The 26,222-nt window shown below is 37.7% G+C and overlaps 2 protein-coding genes across 3 annotated transcripts in view; one reads left to right on the forward strand and one right to left on the reverse strand.

The window, feature by feature from the left end:
- Nucleotides 1-21,877, forward strand: LOC106870176 (UPF0728 protein). 2 transcript variants are annotated; one of them, XM_089352833.1, is made up of 4 exons: nucleotides 1-140; nucleotides 11,191-11,294; nucleotides 17,847-17,966; nucleotides 20,577-21,877. In XM_089352833.1, exons 2-4 carry the CDS (start codon nucleotides 11,201-11,203, stop codon nucleotides 20,639-20,641), a joined length of 279 nt encoding a protein of 92 aa, XP_089208959.1. In that variant the 5' UTR covers nucleotides 1-140; nucleotides 11,191-11,200; the 3' UTR covers nucleotides 20,642-21,877. The 2 variants fall into 2 exon arrangements, with proteins under 2 accessions (XP_089208959.1, XP_014771662.1); XM_014916176.3 differs by lacking the exon at nucleotides 1-140 and adding an exon at nucleotides 570-1,147.
- LOC106870175 (ribosomal L1 domain-containing protein 1) overlaps nucleotides 21,878-26,222 on the reverse strand; it is a 9,068-nt gene continuing 4,723 nt past the window's right edge. The window contains exons 4-7 of the mRNA XM_014916175.3: nucleotides 25,099-25,247; nucleotides 24,884-24,985; nucleotides 22,954-23,123; nucleotides 21,878-22,238 (exon numbers count right to left, since the gene is read on the reverse strand). Coding sequence (XP_014771661.2) covers nucleotides 21,922-22,238; nucleotides 22,954-23,123; nucleotides 24,884-24,985; nucleotides 25,099-25,247 — 738 coding nt within the window. The 3' untranslated portion in view covers nucleotides 21,878-21,921. The remainder of the gene's footprint in view (nucleotides 22,239-22,953; nucleotides 23,124-24,883; nucleotides 24,986-25,098; nucleotides 25,248-26,222) is intronic.

Below are 26,222 nucleotides of genomic sequence, written 5' to 3' on the forward strand. Positions count from 1 at the left end.
CCTGACCGCTCAATGCTCACTTTATGGGGTGGGCATCGTATAACAATAAGATGGTAAAACCATCCAACCCTTGTTATCTAATAGTAAAAATCCACCCTGTTAAAATTGATTAACTCCAAGTCAACTCTAATCGGGCAGAGGTAAGATCGAAAGTATTCTAGCTGCGTATCCCTCCCTCTTTTATTCAGGTATAATGTAAGTCCTGCGTATCCATCCCTCTTTTATTCAGGTATAATGTAAATCCGAAAAGCTTTTTTTTTAAAGGATACTAAAGCGTGAATGGAGTGAGATTTTCCTAACAAATCGAGCGACCACATAACAGCTTCGATGCTTATTTGTTACAGTGTAATTTTCCTATCAACCCTTAACTTCTCTTGCCACCGAGACGCTGTAAATAAGAATAAATCATTTCTTCGGATTGTGGAAATCTGTGACTGTTTGCATTGACAAAAAGAGTACACAAGTTTATTTTATTTAGCCATTTATAATAAAGGTCCAAATTCTCTTCTTTCTAAGGTAGGAGCAGGAAATAAGTTCACGTGGGTATTGCATTTTCTGAGTACTAATCAGGCTTGATGTTGCTTCTATGATCGGACAAATTTTGGACAGAGACATATTCTGAAAATTGAAACTTCTTTGGTCGGACAAAACGCCGTATTTACATGACAATTAAAAGACTACAAATAATCCAATACAAAATACAATGTCTTTATTTATAACACATAAAACACAGTTTAATAATCAACTTGCTAAATAATCTAATTCATGAATAAATAATTGCATTTGATCATATATTTACATGAATTCCAGCTGTGACGGGAATAAATCGCAAGTGACACCGTCAATCAACGAAGAAAATCGAAAACGTTTTAAGATAACTGATATTTTGTAGGGAGATGGGGAGAACGCACTAATCTGAAATTAGGGTTATCTTTAAACAGATAGCTGCATTTTCGAATTTTCCATGTAAATCATTGCAACCTGTCTCTTCTCTGACATTTAAAAGCAAATAACTGGTGATTAACGTCCATAATGGTTGTTATGACTACGTATTATAGTCGTACATGATGTAAACAAAAAAATAATCACTAAATTGTGAATGAAGCTATTCTATGAACTGAAAATACCATAGAAAACTTCGATTTTTGTAAGTTATTATTTTTTTTTTAAGAACTCCTTTGAATAATTTTTTTTATAAATTAATAGTGTCAAAGACATTTTTAAAATCCTACATATTCTTTGTATCATGTTTTGTAATTTCCTGCATTTAACCAAAGTAATAACGTGCAGAGCTAAATACTTTTCTGTCAATTTTTAGATGTCTTTCTATATGTTCTATCCACTTCACATGCTCAACATTTCTATAGATACATTTCAAACTCATACCAGCTGTCTTAAAATATAAAAAATCGAATGATATTAACAGTACGTTAGACAACACAAATGAAGCGATGATCAGGCCACGCTCCGACCCCACAAGCCCCAATCTATCGCTGGCACCTTTTTTTTTCCTGACTATTCACACTGTTCCTTGCACGCACAACACTCGTGCAACATGCTTCCATCTCTTTTGGAACGTACACTCCGACAGACATCTCCTCTCTAGCCACACTTTCCTTTTCAAATGAAAAGTAAAAAATGAACGTAAATTGTGGCCAGAGATAAAGTTGCCTGTCTTAATTCCTTTTATCCTCGTCTTCCATACTGCCTCTTTCGCTATTGCTACAACCGTGAGAAAACAATTCTTACCTTCGTTTGTTAAAACTCCCGGTGGGTCAATTTTTATAATTGACTCAGTCGACAGCTGTACTCTTCCTTCGCCGGACAACAGGTGTTCAGCATAAGCCCACATTTCAGATATCTCCGGACACTGAACAATAGCGTGAGGGACAGTTTCCCTGTCTCCCCCGCATCTTGGACAGGTCGCCGACTGACGCTTACCGTGTCTTGCAAGCTTATCCCAAACGGGCAAAGCACCTCTGTAGCATTGCCAGGTTAAGGACTTTTGGAAGTTGTCCAACGTTCTCAACCCGAATGTACGGTGAAACAGGCTGTCCAGTTGAATAAACCCGAGACCTAGAGTCGCCCCCAGGCCATCGTCGCATTCAGACTCTACCAACCCACTATATAAAATCCGTGTGGAACCCCCACCGCTGGCGTTGCCCGAGCGCCGGAAAAGCAAGAGGGCCTTACGACACTCTTTATGCCATTCACTCGACCTCGGTCTACGAGAACACCAGGCTTCCTGTTCGCAAAAACTTTTGAACTCGGGGAACATTTGTCTCACCCGTTCATTATCCAGGAGAATCCAGAGGTGCCTCAATCTCAACGCATGCCTGCGCATCGTTAACCAAGGCATCCCTAAACCTCCCTTTAAAGGCTTTTGACAGCAGACAGAGCGTTTCACAAGTGGCGACCTGCACTTCCACAAAAAGCGAAAGAGCTGTCTCTCCAACCTGATCAACCACGAATCCGGACAAGGCACGACGGTTAGGCGGTAGGTAATGACCGATGCGATAAACACATTGGCCACCTCCGCTCTCCCTTTCAGGGATAGCCACCGCCAAGACCAGGTCTTGACTACTGCAGCCACTCTGCTCAATACCTCCGTCCGGTTCTTCTCTATCTGGAGGCCTGGTCCAAACCAAACTCCCAGCAACTTAACCGGTCCCTCCGTCCAGCGCCCAACAGCGCTGTCTGAAGGCATCGACTTGCCAACCCAGGTGCCGAGTTGTAAGCCGACCGACTTTTCCCGGTTAATCTTTGCTCCTGCCACCTCCTCGTAAGCCTCAATAGTCTTACCCACTTCACGTAGGCGTGCTACTGAGGTTACGCTGATAGTGATATCATCCGCGTAAGCCGTAACAAACTCCTCTAGACCTGGTTTTCTCGGAATGCCACTCAACCTCCGCAGTAGTGGCTCGAGAGCTACCACATACAAAAGCGGTGAGAGCGGACATCCTTGACGAACCGAGCGTCTGATACAGAACGGCTTCGAAAGGAAACCGTTCACCCGAACTATCGAGTCAATGTTGTGGTACAAAGCAATAAACCACCTCAGGAAGCCAAGGCCTAAGCCGAACCGCACAAGCACAGTCGCCGACTATACCATCCGCGACACGCGCCAACCTTTTCGCTAAGACCTTGGCCAAATCTTCACTTCTGCGTTTAACAGAGTGATGGGCCTGAAATTCTCTATAACGTCCCCCTTGTCCGAGTCCTTTCTGACCAACATCACTACTCCCCGGCGCACAGATCTGGGGATAAACCTATTCTGTTGCCAGTTCGCGTAAACGTCAGCCAGCAGATGCCCGAACAATCTGGCATACATTTATACAGCTCATACGGAAGACCATCAAGTCCCGGTGACCTACCCGCTTTACAGTCGGCCAAAGCCTCCTTCACCTCCCCAGGCATGATTGGCCCTTCGCAAGATTCCGCATCCGACCCCGAGAGACACGGCAGACCGGCAAGAAAGTCCTCGAGGGCTCTCCCACCATCAGGACTGCCGTCACCCCCGAACAGCTGGGCGAAGTACTTCCGAAAGGCCTCACACATTTTCTCGGGTTCGTTTATCAAGACGCCATTATGGTTCGTCAAAGACCGTATAATGGAACTATTTCCTTGCCGAGCTTCCACCACTCGGGCCCATCCAGCGGCCTTGATTCCTTCACTTCCCATCGCACGTAACTTAGCTCTGGTAATACTTCCCATGTGTTGGGCTTCAAGATGCTGGTTTAACTCCAGTCTTTTCACCTTCACTTGGTCCGCATTGCTAGTCCTCCAGGCTTCTTCTAGTTCCTTAACTATACCATCTCCTATTCTACGTCCCTTCTTAGCTAAACTTATGCTAAACCTAATAGACATTTGATGGCTCTTTTTAGGGCGTACCACCATTTGTTATTAATGATGGTACCTGTCAATGCCCTCTGTATTAACATCTTGATCCGCTTTCTGTATTCCTCAATCGCCAAAAGAGACGTATTGAGTTTCCAGTAGCCAGATCCCTGACTATGTAACTTATCTATTGTCAGTTTACAGGTAACCATCTTGTGGTCACTGTAGCTGACTGGAAAAAAACTGTGGACACTTAGCTATAGACTTATCTGTTTCTCTAATTAAAATCCTATCTAGATATGTTCTGGTAGACCCGTCACTATTTGACCACGTCCACTGTGGAGTGTTCGGGTATTCCAACCTATATGGGTCTGCTAGCTGAAAGTGACTTAGCAGATCCCGTAAGCCTGGGTTACATTTTCTGTTCGTGTTCGAGCCAACACAATCTGTGTGTGCCTCACATATTGTGTTAAAGTCTCCTAACAATACTAGCGAATGCGACGTGGCCAGGAACTTGCCCAGGTCACGAAAATATTCACTTTGCGGGCCCATAATATTGGGTGCATAAATAGCAACTAGCCTGATTATCTTGCCACAACTGAATGTCAGGTCAAGAACGACCAGCCTGCCTTCTGGATCAGAAAAAAAACAACTTTTTCTCGGTTACCCGGTTTCTTTTTAGTAGGACCAACACTCCACCCCACCTCCCGCCCTACTTGGAGAAACGTATTTCTCGTAGCCGTTCAGGAGTGGGGACAGATCTCTTGGCCCCTTTACTCGGGTTTCCGTTGCAACAATCACATCCAATTTTCTTGACCTGATGTCATTTAGGAAGCGTCCTTGCTTCCAGCTAGACAACAGGCCACGAACATTTAAACAACCAATGTGAACAGACATGTCTTACCTGTTAATCAGGGCTTGTCCGGTGGAGAGGGACTCTCCACCTTTTCTTGATACAGGGTCGGAGGTGGCAGGTCTTGGGAAATAGGTTTGTTAAAATCCCGTCTCATTACAGAATTTTCAGGTGGAGGTGGGGTCTCCACCTTTTCTTTTTCTCGCGTTATCGGGGCTGGTTGTACATTAAATATAGACTTATTAAAGTCCAGTCTCATAGATGAAACTGACTTACGGTGTTTGTTTTGTAAAATTCTATGAGTCTTATGTGAGACTTCATACACGTCATAATTGTTGTATTTCTCCGAAAGGTTATCTATTTTTTTTTTTTGCAGTCTTAATTAATTGAATGTCTCTCATTAGTTCAGTATCTTTACTGTATACGGCTATTATGCCTTTCTCCTCTTTTTCTCTTCTTGCAGTCTTTTTTGGTCGTTGTTCTGTAGTAGTCGCCACTCTCGGTTGAACTGCTGATTGTATTTTTCTTTTGTTTGTTGCTTTCTTCTCGTCTTTTTCTTCTTCTTCCTCTTTTTCTTCTTTCTCCTCTTCCTCGTCTTCCTCATTTTCCTTGCAGTTCCTTCGAATGTGGCCTAATTGGCCGCACATAAAACACCGGGGTTTTCAACCCTCAACAAACACCGCCAGGTTCTCCTCCTCTATCTGAATTGTCTCGGGAATTGCTTCAATTATTTTTGGGTCAGCTTGGATAATGAGACTAACTGATTGACCAGTCCAGTTAGCGTTTTCGATAACGGCAGCCTGGAGGAGGGTAATTTTCTCTTCCTCTTTGACTAGGACTGCCTCCACCACCCACATAGGATCCACGTCCGGTGGGACCCTTGTTATATTAATTCTGGACGTTCTCATCCCCATATAGGTGGAGATGAGCGCCACGTCTTCCGTTTTCAGGGTCTCTACAGAATGCTTTTGTGCCATTTCCTTGTTGGCAAATCTTACTTCCACTGTACCAAAGTTCTTGCCTCTTGTCACATATACTACGTCGCTCCATATTTCCTTCAAACACCGTTCAATCTTCTCTTCTGTAAATCTTTCGATTTTTCTTTTTTGTAAACAATAAGTTTTAAAAATTATTGTTTTCTGTTTTTTGTCTAGCATAAATTGCTCCGGTGGTTGTATTTGAACCACGCTATCTTTCACTTCCATCATTTTTTAAATATTTTATGTAGTCTGACTTGTTCGTCGACAGCTGCCGGGTTCGACCCCCAGCTGCCAACGCAAAACTTTTTTTTTCCTTTCTCGCCTGCTCAGTCTGGATGCTAGGCGCATCGATAATCCTTTTGGTCACAATACTTTCTGACGAAGTTGGGAAATCTTCTTGTGAAAGCTCTGACGAGCTTTCCGACACGTCTCCAAATATTTCATACATCCTGCTGTGCGCTTTGGTAACGGGGGAATTACAAATTCCTTTTTCGGGGGAATCCACTGGTTTTTCACTTGTAGTTGGCTCCTCGCCAGACAACAACACATTTTTCGTCTCACTAGACATTTCTGTGCCAACGTTAGGCCTCTCTCTAGACGCCATTCTTCCCCCCAACAGGGGAATGAACAAACGTGTGCTTTCTACAAGCACTTAGTGTTTTCCAATAAAAACTCCAACAGTTAGAATTTTAACAGAAACTGCAGTTAATAAAAGAGTAGTTATTATAAATAATAACACTAATAACCAGCAATTTTCACCACGAACACATGTGCGACGCGTAACCAACAAACTCACACAGACGAAATACCGCTAAGCATTTCGCCCGGCGTGCTCACGTTCTGCCAGCTCGCCGTCTTCAAGCACACACTAATATTACACAACCAGTAGAGCATGTTCATTTGATTTCTTTGAACTCCTCTACATTTAAGGTTCACATGTCACTAGCATGCAGTATCTAACATTGTACACAAGCATCATTCAATATGCCCTTTGCTTTGAGCGAAAAACCTTATGCTGCCAGCTCTCTGATCTCTTCTCATCGTGTTCTAACCACTATACTTTTGGCTACTATATTTTACTCTTGCCACAATAGTTTATTCTGGTTTCTGTACTTCATGTACTTCATTCTGGTTGCTATACTCTACATTTGAAACATCATCTAAGGAACAAAAGTTCTCAGCTATTTCGGGGGAATCCTTCTGAGCATTCAAAGAAATTTATTACGTGTGCACTCCAGCTAATAACTATTCTGGTGCACCTGGCATATTTAAAGTCTACCTTCTCTACCAATATGCTTATGATCTCTCTACTTATCTTGTGTGTCTACTGTTTTTACTGGCTACACAGTATGGAATTTCTTTCAACTCTTTTTCCGCATATCGAATATAGTTATTACCCTGAGTGACAGGGGTCTCTCTTCTTTCCTACTTACTAAAACTTTAGTCCTCACTAAGTTTACTTTGAGATTTTTCAATTCAAGGTTTTGCTTCCACGTTTGAAATTCTTCTATAGATTCAGCTCTTAAAACTAAGTCATCAAAGTACAGGAGTTTTCATGATTTGCTAGTTTTAAATACCTCTGTTACAGCCTGGGAGACTATTAAAAACAGGAAAAAACTAAGGATTGAGCTCTGATGGACTTCTGCCTGAATGCTAAATTTGTCTTTGAACTTTTTGTTAGGTCTTACCTTGCTGACTGCACTTCTGTACATGACATGTATGTCTCTCACAAGCCACTCATCTTTTCCATAGTTTCCTTAGCAATTACTGGACTAAAATATGTGGAACCCTCTTTCGGTTGACAACTACCAGGCATAGTAGCTTGCTTCTAGCTAATATTGTTCTATTGTGTGTGTGTGCGTGTGTGTGTTCGCGTGCGCGTTCACACACACACACACACACGCACGTGCACGCACATGCACAGACAAAAGTATAGAATATGTGCAAATACCAAACTTGAAATTCTTGGTATCGGCAAAATTGTTAGGATGTCGGGAAGTCATGCTTTATGGTATATCTTCTGTTTCTTTACATTCTAAAATCAAATATTTTTCCATCTCTCCAGGATTGATAAAATAAAGTATCAGTTTAATACTAGGGTTGGTGATGTTGATTATGCCCCTCCCCTCAAAACTTCTAGCCGTGAACCTCAATTTGAAACTATTGTTTTATGAAATTTCAAACTTTCTTTTTTGTTTCTTTTTCATGTCTTACAAAAGAAACAGTATGGCTTCCAGCTGTTTATGTATCCATTATTGCTTTAGCTCTTGACATTACTAAAACATATGTCACCTTAAGTTACATGTCAAGAAAAAAAGAAGTGTTGTTCAGCCCCCTGTGGAGGCCCAGTGGTAAGGTCTGCGAACTCGCGGGCATAGGATCGCAGTTTCGATTCCCAGACCGGGCGTTGTGAGTGTTTATTGAGCGAAAACACATGAAGCTCCACGAGGCTCCGGCAGGGGTGGTGGTGGCGAACCCTCCCGTACTCTTTCACCACAACTTTCTCTCACTCTTTCTTCCTGTTTCTGTTGTGCCTGTAATTCAAAGGGCCAGCCTTGTCACACTCTGTGTCACGCTGAATCTCCCCGAGAACTACGTTAAGGGTACACGTGTTTGTGGAGTACTCAGCCACTTGCACGTTAATTTCACGAGCAGGCTGTTCCATTGATTGGATCAACTGGAACCCTTGTTGTCATAACTAACAGAATACCACGACATTCAGCCTAAGTCTAACATATAGTTTTAGGGAAAAGAACCAAGGTTCATGAACTCATCGATGAAAATCCACTGTTACATATAGAAAAATTAATAAGTAAAAGCACAATAAATAAGTATAATATAATACAAAATAAATATCATAAGATAATGATAATAAAATGACTACACGTGTTTCATAACCAATTTTCAAATAGAAAGAAAATTTAAATCGATTAAAACTATCGAAAATCAATTCTATTAAAAAATATAGCTAATCTTCAGGTCAAAATACAACAATAATAATAATAAAAGAGTGTATATATCAACCAACAATAAATAACAAATGAATGTATATAAAATACTTATTATATCAAGATAGAAAAATATTATTAAAAATATGAAAATTATAAACATTCCATAATCAACCCTACGTCCATTATAATACAAGCTAACAGGAATATTATATGCAAAAACCAACTTTAATGAATTTTTCGTTTAAAATACAAATTCAATGAAGTTTTAGGTTAAAATAATAAAGATAGAAGTAGCACATATCTAAACAATGCAATGGTTTAAACTAAAAGATTTTAGACTAAAACGTTTATTTAAAAGAAGTCTCGTGAAAATATTGCGTAAAGAAAAGGAATAGAATAAATAGGTATAAAAATATGAATGAAAATTTTATTATGAATGAAGGATTAAATTTTATATAACTTAAGTCATAATAAAACAATTAACGATATTGTATAATCAAAGAAATTAAATAAAAAGACTAGTTATTTATCCCATAAAATAAAAAGAAATATTAAACAGTATCAATGGAAAAAATTCAACCCTAATCTAATCAAAGTCTTAGTTTAGGCTAAGATGATACACTTACTACTAATCAATTGATTTTCAATGATAATTTTAGTCGATACCTTTTTTAACACTAAATTAATTAGTAGTAAGTGTATCATCTTAGCCTAAACCAGATTGGTCACATCATGGGAAAATCTGACATTGTTCAAAGCAAATCCAGCTGGTTTCCTTGAACATTTCCTGACCCAGGATGAGTGTTGGGTTCATTACTTAGAGCTAGAGACAAAAAGACAATCTCTGCAGTGAAAACACTCATCCTCACCTACTCCAAACAAAACCAAGATTGCTACATCTGCAGGGAAGGTGATGGTCTCAGTTTTTTGAGATACAAAAGGCATTGTGTTTATTTAGTCACCAGACTAAATAAATTCAGGTATTTAGTTGCATTCTTTTGTTTTGCGCTGAAGTTGCTTTTAATCCTTTTGGTGTCAATAAATATCAGTTCCTGTACTATGAGGTATTCAAATAAACCCATCCCCTACAATCTTGATTAATTACCGATGTAATTAATCAACAGTTATTTCTTAACATTCACTTCCAAAACTAACGATAAAGACTATCAGATCTTCAGTCTCATTTTGCAATTTACTATTTTTAACCAAATCAATGTTCCAATGTGATGAGTTCCTGAATCAAGATTAATTTTTAATTATAAACATTTCACTTCATATATGTTGTTTATGGTCTTGTAAAGAATTCAAGTATATTACACAGCTTCATGCCCCTTCTCATAAATGTCTGTCTTTTTGCCTATGCAAAACATGTTTTGTTCATATAATGTTGTTTAGCCCTTGGCCAATGATCAAGAGTGTTCAAGCTATATGTATCCATTGTTTTTGTTTGTTTTTAACTCAAACAGTGAACCTTATCCAATGTATCCATTATTCTTGAAGATGGTGGGTGTATTTTGAGGATGATTGAATTACTATTTCTAGCAGATCAAGCAACCATGTACATCCACCCTTATCAGCTTAATCTTTATTTGTAATTCAGGATTTGGTGCACAGTGAAATAGAAAGAGATTTTAACTTAGTTTCAATTCTCCAGTGGACCTGTTTTACTTTGCAATACAATATGAGTAAAGTAAAAATGAAGCATAAACATCTCACATATTGGATCAATGTAATAAATAAAAACTGCACAGTTTTCTTCACAAGCCAAACCAATACTGTTTTATAAAAGTGGATAACATATCACATAAATTTACTCCTACTGTGCTACATTATTTCACATAATATGAAATAATGTAGCATAGTAGAAGGAAGTGACCTTGTAAATAATAATAATAATAATAATAATAATAATCATCATCATCATCATTTAACATCTGTTGTCCATGCTGGTATGGGTTGGATGATTTGACCAGAGCTGGTAAGCTGTGGGGCTGCACCAGATTCCTGTCTGATTTGGTATGGTTTCTATGGCCCAATGCCCTTCTTAATGCCAACCATTCCAAGAATGTAATGGGTGCTTTTACGTACCACTGGTACGGGTGCCAGTTGTGTGACACCAGTATCTGCCACAATTAGCATTTCACTTGGCTTGATGGGTCTTCTACTCAAGCACGGCATATTGCCTAAGGTCTCAGTCATTTGTCATTGCCTCCATGAGGCCCATTGAATTATCAGCTTATAGCTCACAAGTGCACATTCTCTATAGCTGTCTTTTATGCATATAGGCTATGACATATTGCAATCCACATGAGTTAATTTTTCTGACTGTCAGGAAAGGATAATAGAAATGTGAATATGATTTGTGATAGACTCTTGTTTTCTCCTGGCCAGTAGTCATCTTTCATCTTAATGTAACTCATTTCAAAAGATAGCAGTATAAATTTTATGTGACCCTATGGCTAATGAAAGGTGCATTAATTATCATCAAAATATAATGTCATAGTATCTTAGTATATACATTAGAATTGCTTTTAATATATTATCATAATTTCTCATTTTTTTTTTTCAGATTGATAGCAATGCCTAAGAATGCACGGGTTTTCATTCATTATGGTCCATATAAATCTTGCTGGACAGTTAATTATCAAACCAAACGTTTGGAAGGCTTGCAAAGTACAAATTCTTTTGTTTTTGTTATAAAGTAACCATATTTGCAAGATCTGTGTGTGTGTGTGTGTGTCTGGCCAGTATGTTTTACCGACGATCCATATATATATACACAAAAGCACCTGCGCTGGTACTGTGTAAAAGCATCCAGTACACTCTCTAAAGTGGTTGGAGTTAGAAAGGGCATTCAGCTGTAGAAACCATGCCAAAACAGACACGGAGTTTGGGCAGCTCTTCAGCTGGCTAGCCCCTGCCTAACTATCCATAAGTATGGAAAACTGATGTTAAATTATGATAATGACTTACATACATACATATATGTATATCATCATCATCATCATCATCGTTTAACGTCCGCTTTCCATGCTAGCATGGGTTGGACGATTTGACTGAGGACTGGTGAAACCGGATGGCAACACCAGGCTCCAGTCTGATTTGGCAGAGTTTCTACAGCTGGATGCCCTTCCTAACGCCAACCACTCAGAGAGTGTAGTGGGTGCTTTTACGTGTCACCCGCACGTAAACGGCCACGCTCGAAATGGTGTCTTTTATGTGCCACCCGCACAAGCCAGTCCAGGGGCACTGGCAACGATCTCGCTCGAAAATCCTACAGGAGCCAGTCAGGCGGTACTGGCAACGGCCACACTCAAAATGGTGCATCTCATGTGCCACCCGCACAAGAACCAGTCCAGGGGCACTGGCAACGATCTTACTTGGCTTGCCGGGTCTTCTCACGCACAGCACATTTCCAAAGGTCTCGGTCAGTAGTCATCGCCTCGGTGAGGCCCAATGTACGAAGGTCTTGCCTCACCACCTCAGCCCAGGTCTTCCTGGGCCTACCTCTTCCACGGGTTCCCTCAACTGTTAGGGTGTGGCACTTTTTCACGCAGCTATCCTCCTCCATTTTCGCCACATGTCCATACCAGCGCAATCGTCTCTCTTGCACGCCACAACTGATGCTTCTAATGTTCAGCTTTTCTCTCAAGATACTTACACTCTGACGGGTATTCACATTGACATTACACATCCAACGGAGCATACTGGCTTCATTCCTTGCGAGCTTACGTATGTCCTCAGCAGTTACAGCCCATGTTTCACTGCCATGTAGCATCGTTGTTCGTACGCATGCGTCATACAGTCTGCCTTTTACTCTGAGTGAGAGTCCCTTTGTCGCCAGCAGTGGTAAGAGCTCTCTAAACTTTGCCCAGGCTATTCTTATTCTAGCAGCTACACTTTCAGCGCACCCACCCCCACTACTAACTTGGTCGCCCAGATAGCGGAAGCTATCGACTACCTCTAGTTTTTCACCCTGGAATGAGATAGAAGTTGTTTCCTGTTTGTTTACAGTCTTTATTGCACCTGAACATCTGCCACAAACAAAAACTAACTTGCTAGTTAACCTGCCTTTGATGTTGCTGCACCTCTTATGTGTCCATAGCTTGCACCGGGTACATCTTATAGAGTTACTACCTACTCCTTTTCTACATACTGAGCAGGGCCATCTACCTGAAGGGGTTTGTGTTTTATCTACCTTCCTACTTATTAGGATTTTGGTTTTAGCTAGGTTGACTCTAAGGCCCTTCAATTCTAGACCTTGCTTCCACACCTGAAACTTCTCCTCTAGTTCTGATAGTGACTCCGCAATTAGGGCAAGGTCATCAACATAGAGGAGCTCCCAGGGGCAACCTGTCTTGAACTCCTCTGTGATTGCCTGGAGGACTATGATAAATAAGAGGGGGCTGAGGACGGAACCTTGGTGGACCCCTACCTCTACCCGGAATTCATTGCTGTACTCATTTCCAACCCTCACCTTACTGGCAGCATCTCTGTACATGGCTCGCACAGCTCTCACTAACCATTCTTCTATCCCAAGTTTCCTCATTGACCACCAGATAAGGGATCGGGGGACCCTGTCAAAGGCTTTCTCCATGTCAACGAAAGCCAGGTACAGAGGTTTATCCTTAGCTAGGTATTTCTCCTGCAACTGTCTCACTAGAAATAAGGCATCAGTAGTGCTTTTACCTGGCACGAACCCAAACTGCATCTCATCTAAATTGATTCGCTCCCTAATTAGTTGGGCTATGACCCTCTCTGTAACTTTCATAACCTGATCTAACAGCTTGATGCCTCTATATATATATATATATATATATATATATATATATATATATATATATATATATATATATATATATATATATATATATATAACGTGAGAGAGTTAGGGGTTGGGGGTTCAACCCACTAAGGGATAGTATCTATCCAGTATACTGCTGGGAGGGTACCCAATTATTGCTACACTAGTGCTATACTAGGTGCAATCAATGGGAGCGGTTAAAAGTGGAGGTTTTACCCAAAATTTGTGTAACAATTAGAAAATGGAGGATAATATGCTGAACCCAACTACTTGCAGACGGTGTATCCCGTTGAATTCATTAATTTAATTCATAGCAAAAGTGACAAAAAAAGGAAGAAAAGAAAAAGAAAGAAAGAACCAAAGCACAGGTGTCCATGGCAGACTATGTTATTTTGCCAACATGATTTACATATAGAAGTACAAAGTACATAAGGAATTAGAGGATGAACAGAAGTTTAATCTTACAGCTGTTTCGGCCTAGTTTTAGCAAGCCCCATTCTATCCGAATATTCCTTTCCGGAGTGATTATTGGATGACATTTTGAAATGGGGTTACATGCCCTAACCTCTAGGTTATAATATAATGTTTGTAGGCTTTTTGGGTGCCTGGTATTTTTAAGGGTTTTTTGACATATATCTTTTTTATATTTTTGCATGTCCCACATGCTATACCTTCATTTATGTATTTTTTATTATTACTATTATTATTTTTTTTCCTGCTGCATCCTTATTTGTATTTTTATTTTTATTTTTATTTATATTTTGATTTCAATTTTATTTTTTATTTTTATTTCTATCTTATTTTTGCTGTTGTTTTTCTTCTGGTCTCTACCACACCTCTGTTTTTACCTCCTGCTCTACATTTGTATGTAACCCTTTGTGAATCTCTGAAGAGGCCTAGAGGTTCGGACATGTAACCCCATTTCAAAATGTCATCCGATAATCACTCCGGAAAGGAATATTCGGATAGAATGGGGCTTGCTAAAACTAGGCCGAAACAGCTGTAAGATTAAACTTCTGTTCATCCTCTAATTCCTTATGTACTTTGTACTTCTATATGTAAACCATGTTGGCAAAATAACATAGTCTGCCATGGACACCTGTGCTTTGGTTCTTTCTTTCTTTTTCTTTTCTTCCTTTTTTTGTCACTTTTGCTATGAATTAAATTAATGAATTCAACGGGATACACCGTCTGCAAGTAGTTGGGTTCAGCATATATATATATATATATATATATATATATATATATATATATATATATATATATATATATATATATATACATACACACACATATATATATATATATATATATATATATATACACACATATATAAACACACACACACACAACCTCCCCCACACACATGTATACACATACACACATGCATACTAAAGATTATTATGGGTTATACCTAAAAATTTTAGCTATCACTACATTTGTAAATTAATTAGACTAGTTAATAAATTTTACTAGATACATTAAACAGCTGTGATGATCTGTCTGTCAACAATTGGATACCCTACATTCTAAAGCTACTGTGGAATTGTATTTATAGCTTCTCTTGCTACACTTACAACTAAATTAGGTAGACTGATTTGAATAGAAGATACATTTTTAGCTTTAAGGTCTGTTACTAGAGAAGTTGTCTTGTCCCCAGCAAAACATTGTCTCTGTTTGTTCACCAGGGGGTTGTCTTAATCTCAGCATGTAGAAGAGCGAGTGATGGAAGAAGATCAGAGTGATAAAGAGGAGAATCAAGAAAGAAAGAAAGAGAGGGAGAGAGAGAGAGAGAGATGGACGACTACAACATGAATGTTAAGAAGATTCAAAAAGAACACAAGCAGTATAACAGGAAAGGTGTTATATATATATATATATATATATATATATATATATATATATATATATATATATCAATTGTACAGATTGAATAGCTTCTCTCCAATACAGCATCTTGCTACTTTGCCACTTGTAACATTCCTTTGTTATCTCCTTTGTGAGTTTCCCTGTCCACTTCTGTACGTATTTCCCTTAGTCTTATTCTTTCAGTTTCCATAGTAATCCACAATTAAAGATCTCAATGTTAAAAACAGAATAAACATATTAAATTCATGTTTCCTTAGAACATTATATTGATTAAGATGGAGTGACTGCCTATCCCTATGTAGATCTAGCAAGAAAGATCAGCCATTGTTTTCAACAACAGTATGGTCACAGATGCAATTAATTATATGAAGGCAATGACAGCAGCTGGACTATATAATTAAATGCTGTACTTTAATACAGAATGAATCTCTAGATTTTTGGTCACCAATGTGTGAATAGACAAACATCTTGTCTGTGTATACAACATCAAGAACATACAAAAAAAAAACTGTAAATGCACCAGTAACTTATTCATGAAACTAGTTGCCAAGGATGCATTATATATGTAAATTAGTCTTTCCAGATTACTCAATTCCTTAGTAATTGTGGGTTTATGAGCAGAATATCCATGGACAGTTAAAGAAGGTTCTCTCTTGCTGATGAAATCCAAATACAAGACTAAAATTAACCCAGCTGATCTCTTTTTGTGTTCATGAAGATATTGGATATATAAAAACAAGGTGTTTACATCTGTAACACAAATTGACCCCAGGAGTTATTCCTTGTAAGCCTAGTACTTATTCTATTGGTCTCTTTTGCCAAACTGCTATGCTACAAGGATGTAAACACACCAACATCAGTTGTCAAACAATGGTGGGGGTACAAATACAAATATGTATATATATATATATATATATATATACGACAGGCTTCTTTCAGTTTCTATCTACCAAATACACTCACAAGGCTTTGGTTGGCCCAAGGCTATAGTAGAAGACACTTGCCCAAGGTGCCACGCAGTGGGACTGAACCCAGAACCATGTGGTTGGGAATTAAGCTTCTTACTACACAGCCACTCCTGCACCTGTGTATATATATATATATATATTTGTAATATCCACTTTTCCATGCTTGCTTGGATAGGACTAAATTTTTTGAGGCAGATTTTCTATGGTCAGATGCCCTTCCTGTCAACAACACTCAAATTTCAAAGGAAGGTAAAATTTCCCCATGACCAGACATGTTTTCACTTGACATCATTTGACAAACCTTGATTGTGTTTGTCAGGTATAGCAGACTTGACAAATGTCTGAGGCAATTGAACATCACAACTATCTGTTTGCGAATTACCTGCTGCCCCTAATGGTAAGAAAAAGAAACTGATGTGCAGCCCATTTTCAGGGCTGTACATCAGTTCTTTTCATGCTAGTGTGGGTAGAATGGTTTTTGGAAATTAATATAGGGGAGTCATTGTTTTAAAGCTGGATGCCCTTCCTTCTGCTAATTATGATCCTGTAAAATAGGACTAGAACCAGAGGCAAGCAGATAATTTTGTGGTTAAAATGTTTGCTTTATATTATATGGTTCCAGATTCAATCCTTCTACACAGTAAACAGGGCTGATGTCTTCTACCAAAGCATTGTGCGAGAAGACAAACTGTATGAAAATCTGTCAGATGGGCTGTATTTTTTGGGTGGTAGATTTAATCCTTTCTTTGGTTTCACACTACCACCTGACTCTTGGGAGCCTTTTGGAAAGTTCCTAATCTCCCATCATCATCATCATCATTTAATGTTCCTTTTCCATACTGGCATGGGTTGGATGGTTTTACAGGAGCTGTCCAGCTGAAAAGCTGCCCAGGTTCCATGTCTACTTTGGCATGGTTTCTGCAGCTGGTTGCCCTTCCTAATGCCAACCACTTTACAGTGTTCTGGGTCCTTTGACTCAGCATTGGCACAGGCATGTTTACATGGCACCAACATGGGTGCTTTTTATATGGTACCAGCATCCATGAGCCCACAAGATTAGGAATGCTCAGCTGGAGAGGGATGCAGGGGACAAGCCTGTATGCAAGGACAACTGTGCCTTTACTTAGCATAGTGTGTCTTCTCAAGCACAGGAAACTGCCAGGAGTTATGGTCCCCTGTCTTCCCCTCTGTGGGTCCCAACGTCTGTAGCCAAAGTTAGGTGCTACTGTGTGGCCATTAGTGTGTGCTACTGACTTCTGGGAGCCATAAGTGAGAGCAGTGTAGCAATCAGAGACCAGTGCTCCTGTCACCCTCTGAAGATATGTAGCTGAAAAGTTTACAAAGGTACTACTTCTTATGCTACATCAAACACTGAATCTAATCCTTAGTTATTTTATAGATCATGCAATATACTGGTTTATAAAAAAGTCAAAATTTGTATGCTTGTTTGACAATGTAAAGTAGCATAGAGAGAAAATTAAATTTAAACATTTCAGTTTACTACCATCCATTACTGTTTTCAAAATTATTCTTTCTAGAAGCAAATGACTATATGTTATAAAACAATTTTCTTCTTTTCTTTAGATGTTCTAAGAAAGAGTGGCCATACTGTGGAGCTGAGGGAAATTCTTGACTGGAATGCAGTACAAGTTTGGGTAAATGGAGAGTTAGTCTTCAAATGTAATATTCAAGATCTTGATTTTGGTTTGTATGATAATTGATTTGCTGTCTTTACAATTAACCAATCTTATCATTATTCCCCAAATTTGCAAAAGCTTTGCATTTCCCTTGGTTGGAGAAGGCTTCACTTTGTGAGAATCATTGCAGTAAATCACAGAGCACTTTCTTCATTTTTACTGTTTCAACTATTAGAATGAGATGATTGAGTGCAACTGTTTGGATGCTGACTGGACATTCAGTATGTTCTGGTGACAGTACTTTTTGATGCTGGAGGTAAACTCACACATACACATGCACACAAAAATATACACATAGACGTAGGCACAGGCATTGCTGTGTGGTAGGAAGCTTAATTCCCAATCACATGGTTCCAGGTTCAGTCCCACTGCATGATAACTTGGGCAAGTATCTTCTGTTATAGCCTTGGGCCAACCATGGCCTTGTGAATGGATTTAGTAGATGGAAACTGAAAGAAGCCCATTGTATAAAAAGCACTGAGTCCACTCTGCAGAGTGGTTGGTGTTAGGAAGGATATCCAGCCATAAAAACCCTGCCCAAACAGACACAGTAGCCTGGAGTAGTCTTCTACCTGGCTGACTCCTGTCAACCATCCTACCCATGCTTGCATGGAAGATAAATGTTAAATGATGATTATGATGTATATATCTATGTGTGTGTGTGTGTCTTTGTGTCTGTTTGTCCCTCACCACTGCTTGATAGCTGGTGTTGGTGTGCTTATGTTCCTGTAACTTAGCTGTTTGGCTAAAGAAACTCATAGAATAAGTACTAGGCTTAAAAAAAATAAGTCCTGAGGTCAATTTGTTCAACTAAAAAACACTTCAAGGCAGTGCCCCAGGATGGCCGTAGTTAAATGATTGAAATAAGTAAAAGACAAAAGATAGATACAAATAGAGATAGAGAGAGAGAGAGAAAGAGACATTACAATTTTATGATTGACATAAACACTTTCCCTCTCTTCATACAAATCAAGAGAGAAACATCAAAACGTCTGATATCAAATCAGTGACACCAAAATGTCTCTTACCCCTCAAGCATCTCCACTACTCTTAACCTATAATACTGATTTCAAATTTTAACACAAGGCCTGCAATTTCATGGGAGTGGGTGAGTCGTTTACATCGACCCCAGTGCACAACTGGTATTTATTTTATCAACCTTGAAAGGATGAAAGTTGAAGTTGGAAGAAAGGCTGCTAAACGTTTTGCCCAACATTTCATGTCTGTTTCTTTCATGTTAGCTTTGGTTAAATGAGTGGGAATTCTGAAGCTGGATGCACTTCCTGTCACCAACCTTTACCTGCTTTCAAGTAAGGGATTTTTTTTTTATTCCAGAGGTCTTCAAAGGGTAGAACAGCCAGTCACAAATTGAAAGAAGGTTGCACAATCATTTGGTGACAATTGGGATCAACTCCAAATGAGAAAAGAGATAATTTCAAGGATCAATAATAAACCAAAATTGATGTGACATTTTGGAAATGGAATTTAATAGCATCAATTTTGTATTCAAAATTCTATTATTCAGGCTTCATCCAAAGACATTACTTATGAAAAACATCAAGCTGGTTGATAGGGCACCCAAAATTCTAATTCATACAAGAGAGTAGAAAGAACTATAGCTTGGTAGATATTAATAAGTTTCAAATAAGATTCCCCTGAAATGTACTAAAATATAATTGAATTGATCGAGAAGAAAATTAGCCTAGATGACATACAATATGATTTTATGCTATATTGGGGTACCTCTGATACCCTCTTCCAAGTGAGCAAACCACTCAAACTTTTGTCAACATGGAAAAGGTCTTTGACAGGGTTCTCATTCTGGGGTTTTGTAAGTAAACTAGAGGTAGACAAATGGCTTGTAAGTACTGTCGGTAATGTAAGTTAACAATTTTAGCCAGGAATTTAGCATTGCACTAGTTGACCACAGGGGCTCTTGTGTGCTGATGGTCAAGATTACACAACTCAATCAGCCAAACATTTAGAGAGGAAATTCCAAGCTTGACAGCAAAACCTAGAATTGGGATGTCTCTAAATAACTAGCTAGAACCAAAGTCTTAACAAAAACAGACAGGATGGTACTGCTACTGGGAAAATAGTCAATGCTTAATATGCAAAAAAATAAAAGCATGTAGGAACTCCGTATAATGTACCTATTGTACTCTTCTCTCCATCTCTTGTACCTATTAGTTTGGTTCTTCTTTTCTTTTATTCTTGTCTCTTACTCCAGCTCTCTTCTCAACCATTTGTGTGAGAAATACAGGAACAAATACATATGGAGACAACATAGGGAAAAGAATACTCTCTTTAGTCTTGCCAGTAATGAGACAAACCCAATGCAAACCAAATGGAGAAAAATGTAGGGTACAGACGACTTTATAGTTTTAATAGGAGCAAGACAACCTCTGTAGTGCTTGTTCTATGATACAATGAATTCAGTACTTGCTAAAGTGGTTGGTGACAGCAAGTGTACCTAACTGTAGAAACCATGCCAAAATGGAACGTATGAGCAAGACATGTCTAGCAGGGCCAGTCAACCCATGCCAATAGGGAAAGTGAATGTAAAATTATGATAACGATGATGATAATTAACATTAATGTCTTTTTCTTGTTACAGGAGGTGATGGATGGTTAGATCCCCTTTGTTCTGAAGCTGAAGATAAAGTCACTAAAGCTTTTTGATGTTGAAAATAGGATAATATGACTTAAGATAGATGAACAGTTAACCTGGCTGAAACACGAACTCTTGCTTTATTGTTTCAAGTTGAGTGCCTCACTGTTTTGTCTTCTCACTAACAACAAATTTAATATTATCAAGATATTGGGGAATCAGATCTCAGTCTTCATCTCACAAAGGTGTCTAGGCAAAAGCAACCATATTTCGAAAACGAATTTTTGTGGTTCTCTCACCTAAAATGATTGTAATCCTTGATACTATATTCCTAGTAATGAAGAATTTAGTACAATAACTTTGTCATTATTAAGCTGGTGTTTGAAATGTGAAAATCAAAGTGCAATGGAGGGTTTTAGTTTAGAGCATCTTAAAATAGTAAGTTTGTATCATAGAACTAAAGTAGTTTTGGGCAGGTTGGCATCAAAACGGTTAAAATCTAATTCCTTTGATGTGTGTCCACTCTTCCTTGATAATATTTCTAACAAAGTACTCCATTCATGTTTCATATTATTTTAAAAGTAATGAAAGATTTGGAAGTGTTTAGTATACTAAATTTCACTTAGTCAACATGATTGAGCAGACTTCTTTGTATATCAAGGACAACACTGTTTACTGTAGTATTCATATTTTAAGATGGCAGGGTGTGATTTGAGAGAATTTGGTTGCCAACTGACAGTATAAATGCTCTACCATTATATTAAGCTAGCGTTGAGATATAAACTCTGTCTCTTCTACCATTCATGTTTATATCTAGCAGCCAAATCACACTGAAACCATACCTTAATATTTGTCAAGAAAAGAGACATATATATATATGTATAGAACATCGCATAAATCATTTCCATAGTTTTAATTATTTCACTCATTAGACTATGACCATGCTGGGGCATCGCCTTAAAGGGTGTACTTGATAAAATCAGTCCCAGTACATATTCTTAAAATTTGGTTTCTATCAGTCTCCTTTTGCCGAACTACTATGTTATCAGGACATAAACCAACACCAGTTGTCAAGCAGTGAGAAAGCCCCCCACCATTCCTCACACATTTTGTAAAGGGAAATTGAGCCTCCACTATTTCTGTTTACCAAATTCACTCACAAAACATTGGTAAGCCCAGGAAGACACTTGCCCAAAGAACCAAGTAGTGTAATTGAACCTGGTTGGGAAGTGAACATCTAAAAGCACACAGCCTTGCCTGCAACTGTAGAGGATGTATTAATAAATAAATATTATTCAAACCAAAAATGTATTCAAATGCTTTTACTTAAGTAACTTCAACTACAAAGTTTTCAAGTAACATTTTTTTTATTTTGCTTTGTACTTTTTATCTTCTTCCATATTTCACGAGCTTTTTTCTTCTTTAGTATTTTGCGTTTACTTGTAGTTACAGTAGCTTTCTGCTTCTTCTCTTTTGTGCGTTTCTTAAAAGGCGCATTTGAAAAATCCTCATTCCCCCACAGTAATTTTCTCTTCTTATCATTATTACAGAGGATTATTTCTTTATCATCATCCACATATGCATCTGAGCGTAGTTTCCATGTAATTTCTTCTGGTTCAGGCTCTGTTTGAGTGAGTGCCTGCTCAGGATCTTCTATGTCAGCATTACCTGAAGAAGAAGAAAAGAAACTAAATGACATTATAAACAGATTTTAAAAAGCAACAATTATAAATGTCATTTTTTGTGGGGAAAAAAAAAAAAAAAAGTGAAGTTAAATAAAGAGCGTTATGCAAGGTTTCCTTGTTAAAACATAATCAATGGTCTTTTAAATGATGTCAAAATTGAATAAGGTACTTGAGTGAAACAAATTTCTACATGAAGGAAATGCTAAAACTAACATTGCTTCTATTAATATCACTAAAACTAGACAAATAAATAGATGAGTTATTTCTTCTACATTCATTCTCATGACCATGCTGGGGCATCACCATTAAATGAAAGATGTTTACAGTATCTAGGTTTCTCAAGTGGTCCCTAAGTACTAACTAGACTAAGTGTTGTTTAACTAATGGTTGGACAAGAACCAGTGTTTCCAATATGATATGGCTGCAAACAAACCTAATTTTTTGTTGGTATTCTGACCATTAACCATGCAATCATGAAGTAGAAGTGAAACCTTTTTAAGTAGTGTATTTACTTTGTTCTGAGTCATAACAACTCTGCTTATCTTGGCTTGCCTTGAATATAATGCAACAATAGTTGGTCATCATACTCTGTATACTTAAATGAAACACTTTGAACACTCTAGCTTACAAGTAAAGTAGATTACTTCTCACAAAGCAGATTTCAACAATGAAACTCAACAAAGTATAAAATAACTTACCTAATGCTGCTAAGTAAACTGGCAGGGATGGTGAATCTTCAGTCTTTAAGTAGATATTTCGTATGTTCTCAGCTCCCCCAGGAATAGATTGACAAAGACTGTTAACAGCAGCTATAATATTGTCACTAACTTCAGTTTGTGTCATAGTAGAATTGGCAATATGTGCCATGCTGGTAAGTAAAAAGAAAATGGCATTAAACATGAATAAAAAAAAAAACTACTTTCTATACTATAAAGTACCTGTACTTGTCACAGGAACAGAATTCAGAATTCATCCAAGTGCTACTTTATGCATGTGAAAGTTATGAATAGCAGCTAGTCTCTGAACAAATTAAGAAGTTGTTTATGGCACTGATATTTAAAAAAAGACATGTGATAAACATCTAGAGGAAAAAATGAATGCTGTCTTAGTATAAACTTGATGTCTTAGCAATTGCTGTTGTTAGATTAATCAATACTTGAACTAACATATTACCCAACAGATGATGTAGTGGTTTAAGATAGTCTACAACTGAAATGAAACAATTGGGTGTGGCATGGCTAACTGGACACTCAACCTGTTGTAGTGACAGTGTTTTATTACTAGAGCCAAACAGATGCATGCATGTGCACACATATAGAGTGACAGACATTACAATTTATTAATTGAACATGGTTGATATAAACACTTTCCCTCTCATCATACACAAAGAGAAATGTGTTCTCATATAAACAGAGAGGGGAGAGACAGATAGACACATTAAAACATCTGATGTCAAATAAATCAGCATCAACTCAGTGATGCTAAAATGTCTCACACCTTCCTGCAAATACTTTATATATTTGGAGCCCCTTGAAGATTTGGAAGAAAATTCTTAAGAGGAACCACAAAGTGTTATATTCCCACAAAATTTCCGATCAGAATAGAAAAGTGCTCAAATTTTGCATTAGTTTATTTTGTACTTTATAAATTACATGAGGAGTAAGAGCTTTAACCAATGGGTAAGTAAACCACATATACACATCACAATTTACCAAGAAACTCTTGTTGATTATCAAATAATTAATATTCTGAAACAACTGAAACAATTTAAAATTTGGCAAATCCTATTTAGTATACTCTTTACTCTTTTACTTGTTTCAGTCATTTGACTGCGGCCATGCTGGAGCACTGCCTTTAGTCGAACAAATCAACCCCAGGACTTATTCTTTGTAAGCCCAGTACTTATTCTATTGGTCTCTTTTGCCGAACTGCTAAATTACAGGGATGTAAACACACCAGCATCGGTTGTCAAGCGATGGGGGGGGGGGGGGGGGGGACAAACACAGACACACAAACATATATATATACAACAGGCTTCTTTCAGTTTCCGTCTACCAAATCCACTCGGCGCGAGGCTATAGTAGAAGACACTTGCCCAAGGTGCCACGCATATATTAATATTTGTTTTAATTCTAACAATAAATATATTTTTCATTGGACAGAATTTCATCTATGATGTTAGTATGGCTGTGAAGTTAAAAGTTTGCTTCCCATTCACATGGCTTTGGATTCAGTCCTACCGAGTGTCTTCTACGACAGCTCAGAGATGACCAAAGCCTTGCAAGTGGAACTGGTAGATAGAAACTGAGAGTATACATATATGTATCTCTTTGTCTTGACATCAAATGATGGTTGTAAAACAAGCATCACTGTTTTATTAGAAGAATTATTCATTTTCAATTTTCCATGAAAACATGTTTGGTCATAGGGGAAAACACTTTACTTGGAAATCAATGAGTGTTGGTGACAGAAAGGGCACCTGATTGTTGAAAATCTACCTCAATGAATTCTGTCTGAACCATACAAGCATGAAAAAGTGGACATTAAAACAATGACCCTAATCCAAAGGATAAATAATTGGCTTATAAATTATACAGTAAACATTAAAATCTAATAAACATTACTTACCAGCAAGATCCTCTTCCAGTTATGACTAAAAAACTGTCATTGACAGCACTGTTAATTTCTTCCTTAAGTTTATTCGATTTTAGATCGACTTTTATAGGAATTCTATAAAAAAAAAAAAATTGAATTTTTAAGAAAATATTAATTTGGAAATGTCAAGCATTACAGTAAATTAAATGTCAAATTATGAAATTAAACTTGTAACAGTAAACACATACCGTTTTCGTCTGAAGAAATCTCTTCCTAATATTCGAGGCAATGGTCCAAATACACTTTTATCAGCTAAAAATACATCAAATTTATTGCAAAGTTTCCTCTTAGCTTCAAATGGCCTATATTCCAAATAAAGGGTCTTTAGAGTAATGACCTGAAATAGAATAATTTAAAAAAAATTAAGCATTATTTTATATTTATAAATTCATCAATTCAAGTGTATAGATACAGAGATGATGAAAATAACCAGGTATAATAAATACCATCCATTTTTTTGTTTTGATATTTTCATTGTATTATTTAGTGGCCTTGTTTAGATTTGTCAAAATGCTAACATAACTCCTATCTCAAAGAAATAGGAAAAAACCTAATTGAATAAATACTGGTTTACTTACATCATGACACTGATGCTTATTGAAAACTTTCAAAACTGATTTTAAGAGACAGGTAGAAATATAGCAGTTTACTAAAAATGAAATTGTAACAGATCAACAGGTATTCATTACTAAGCACTGAAATACAAACATTAAGTCTTTATAATGCTTATTATTTACAACGTAGCTGCACTATTTGACTCTAACCTGCATAAAAATCTATTCAAGTTGCTCAGACAATATGGAATTAAGAAGTTCAATGCACTGAACAGCAGGCAATACTGTATACTTGCTTGAATGATTCTTTATCACCTATATATAGGGGAATATCATTGGTCTACTTGTTGCATTCATGCTTGACCAATCAGGTGGATTGGTATGTGCAGCTAGGATGAAGTATTTATAGTTATGGGAGGTGAGAAAAAAAAAAAATACATGCCACGAACCAAGAGGAACGTAGTCAAATTAGCTGAATTGATTAACCCTTTAGAATTCAGATTATTCTGTTGACTGTTATGCTTATTTGTTCACATTGTTTTGAATTACCCATTCATTATCTTTTTAATGGCATGCTTGTTTATTTCTATTATGACATTGTAAGGAAGGTGTGAGAGGCTGAATATGGCCAGTTTAAACACTAAAGGATTAATATAGAATCACCTCACTTCAGAAGTAAAATTACTTTCTTTCTTTGAACCTTTAGATTTAGTGGATTAAAGAATTATGACCTTTATCCTTTTAATATAAACTTTTCT

This window comes from Octopus bimaculoides, chromosome 5 (genome assembly GCF_046866305.1).
Source record: "Octopus bimaculoides isolate indiv1 chromosome 5, ASM4686630v1, whole genome shotgun sequence".
In the NCBI taxonomy this organism is placed as follows: domain Eukaryota; kingdom Metazoa; phylum Mollusca; class Cephalopoda; order Octopoda; family Octopodidae; genus Octopus; species Octopus bimaculoides.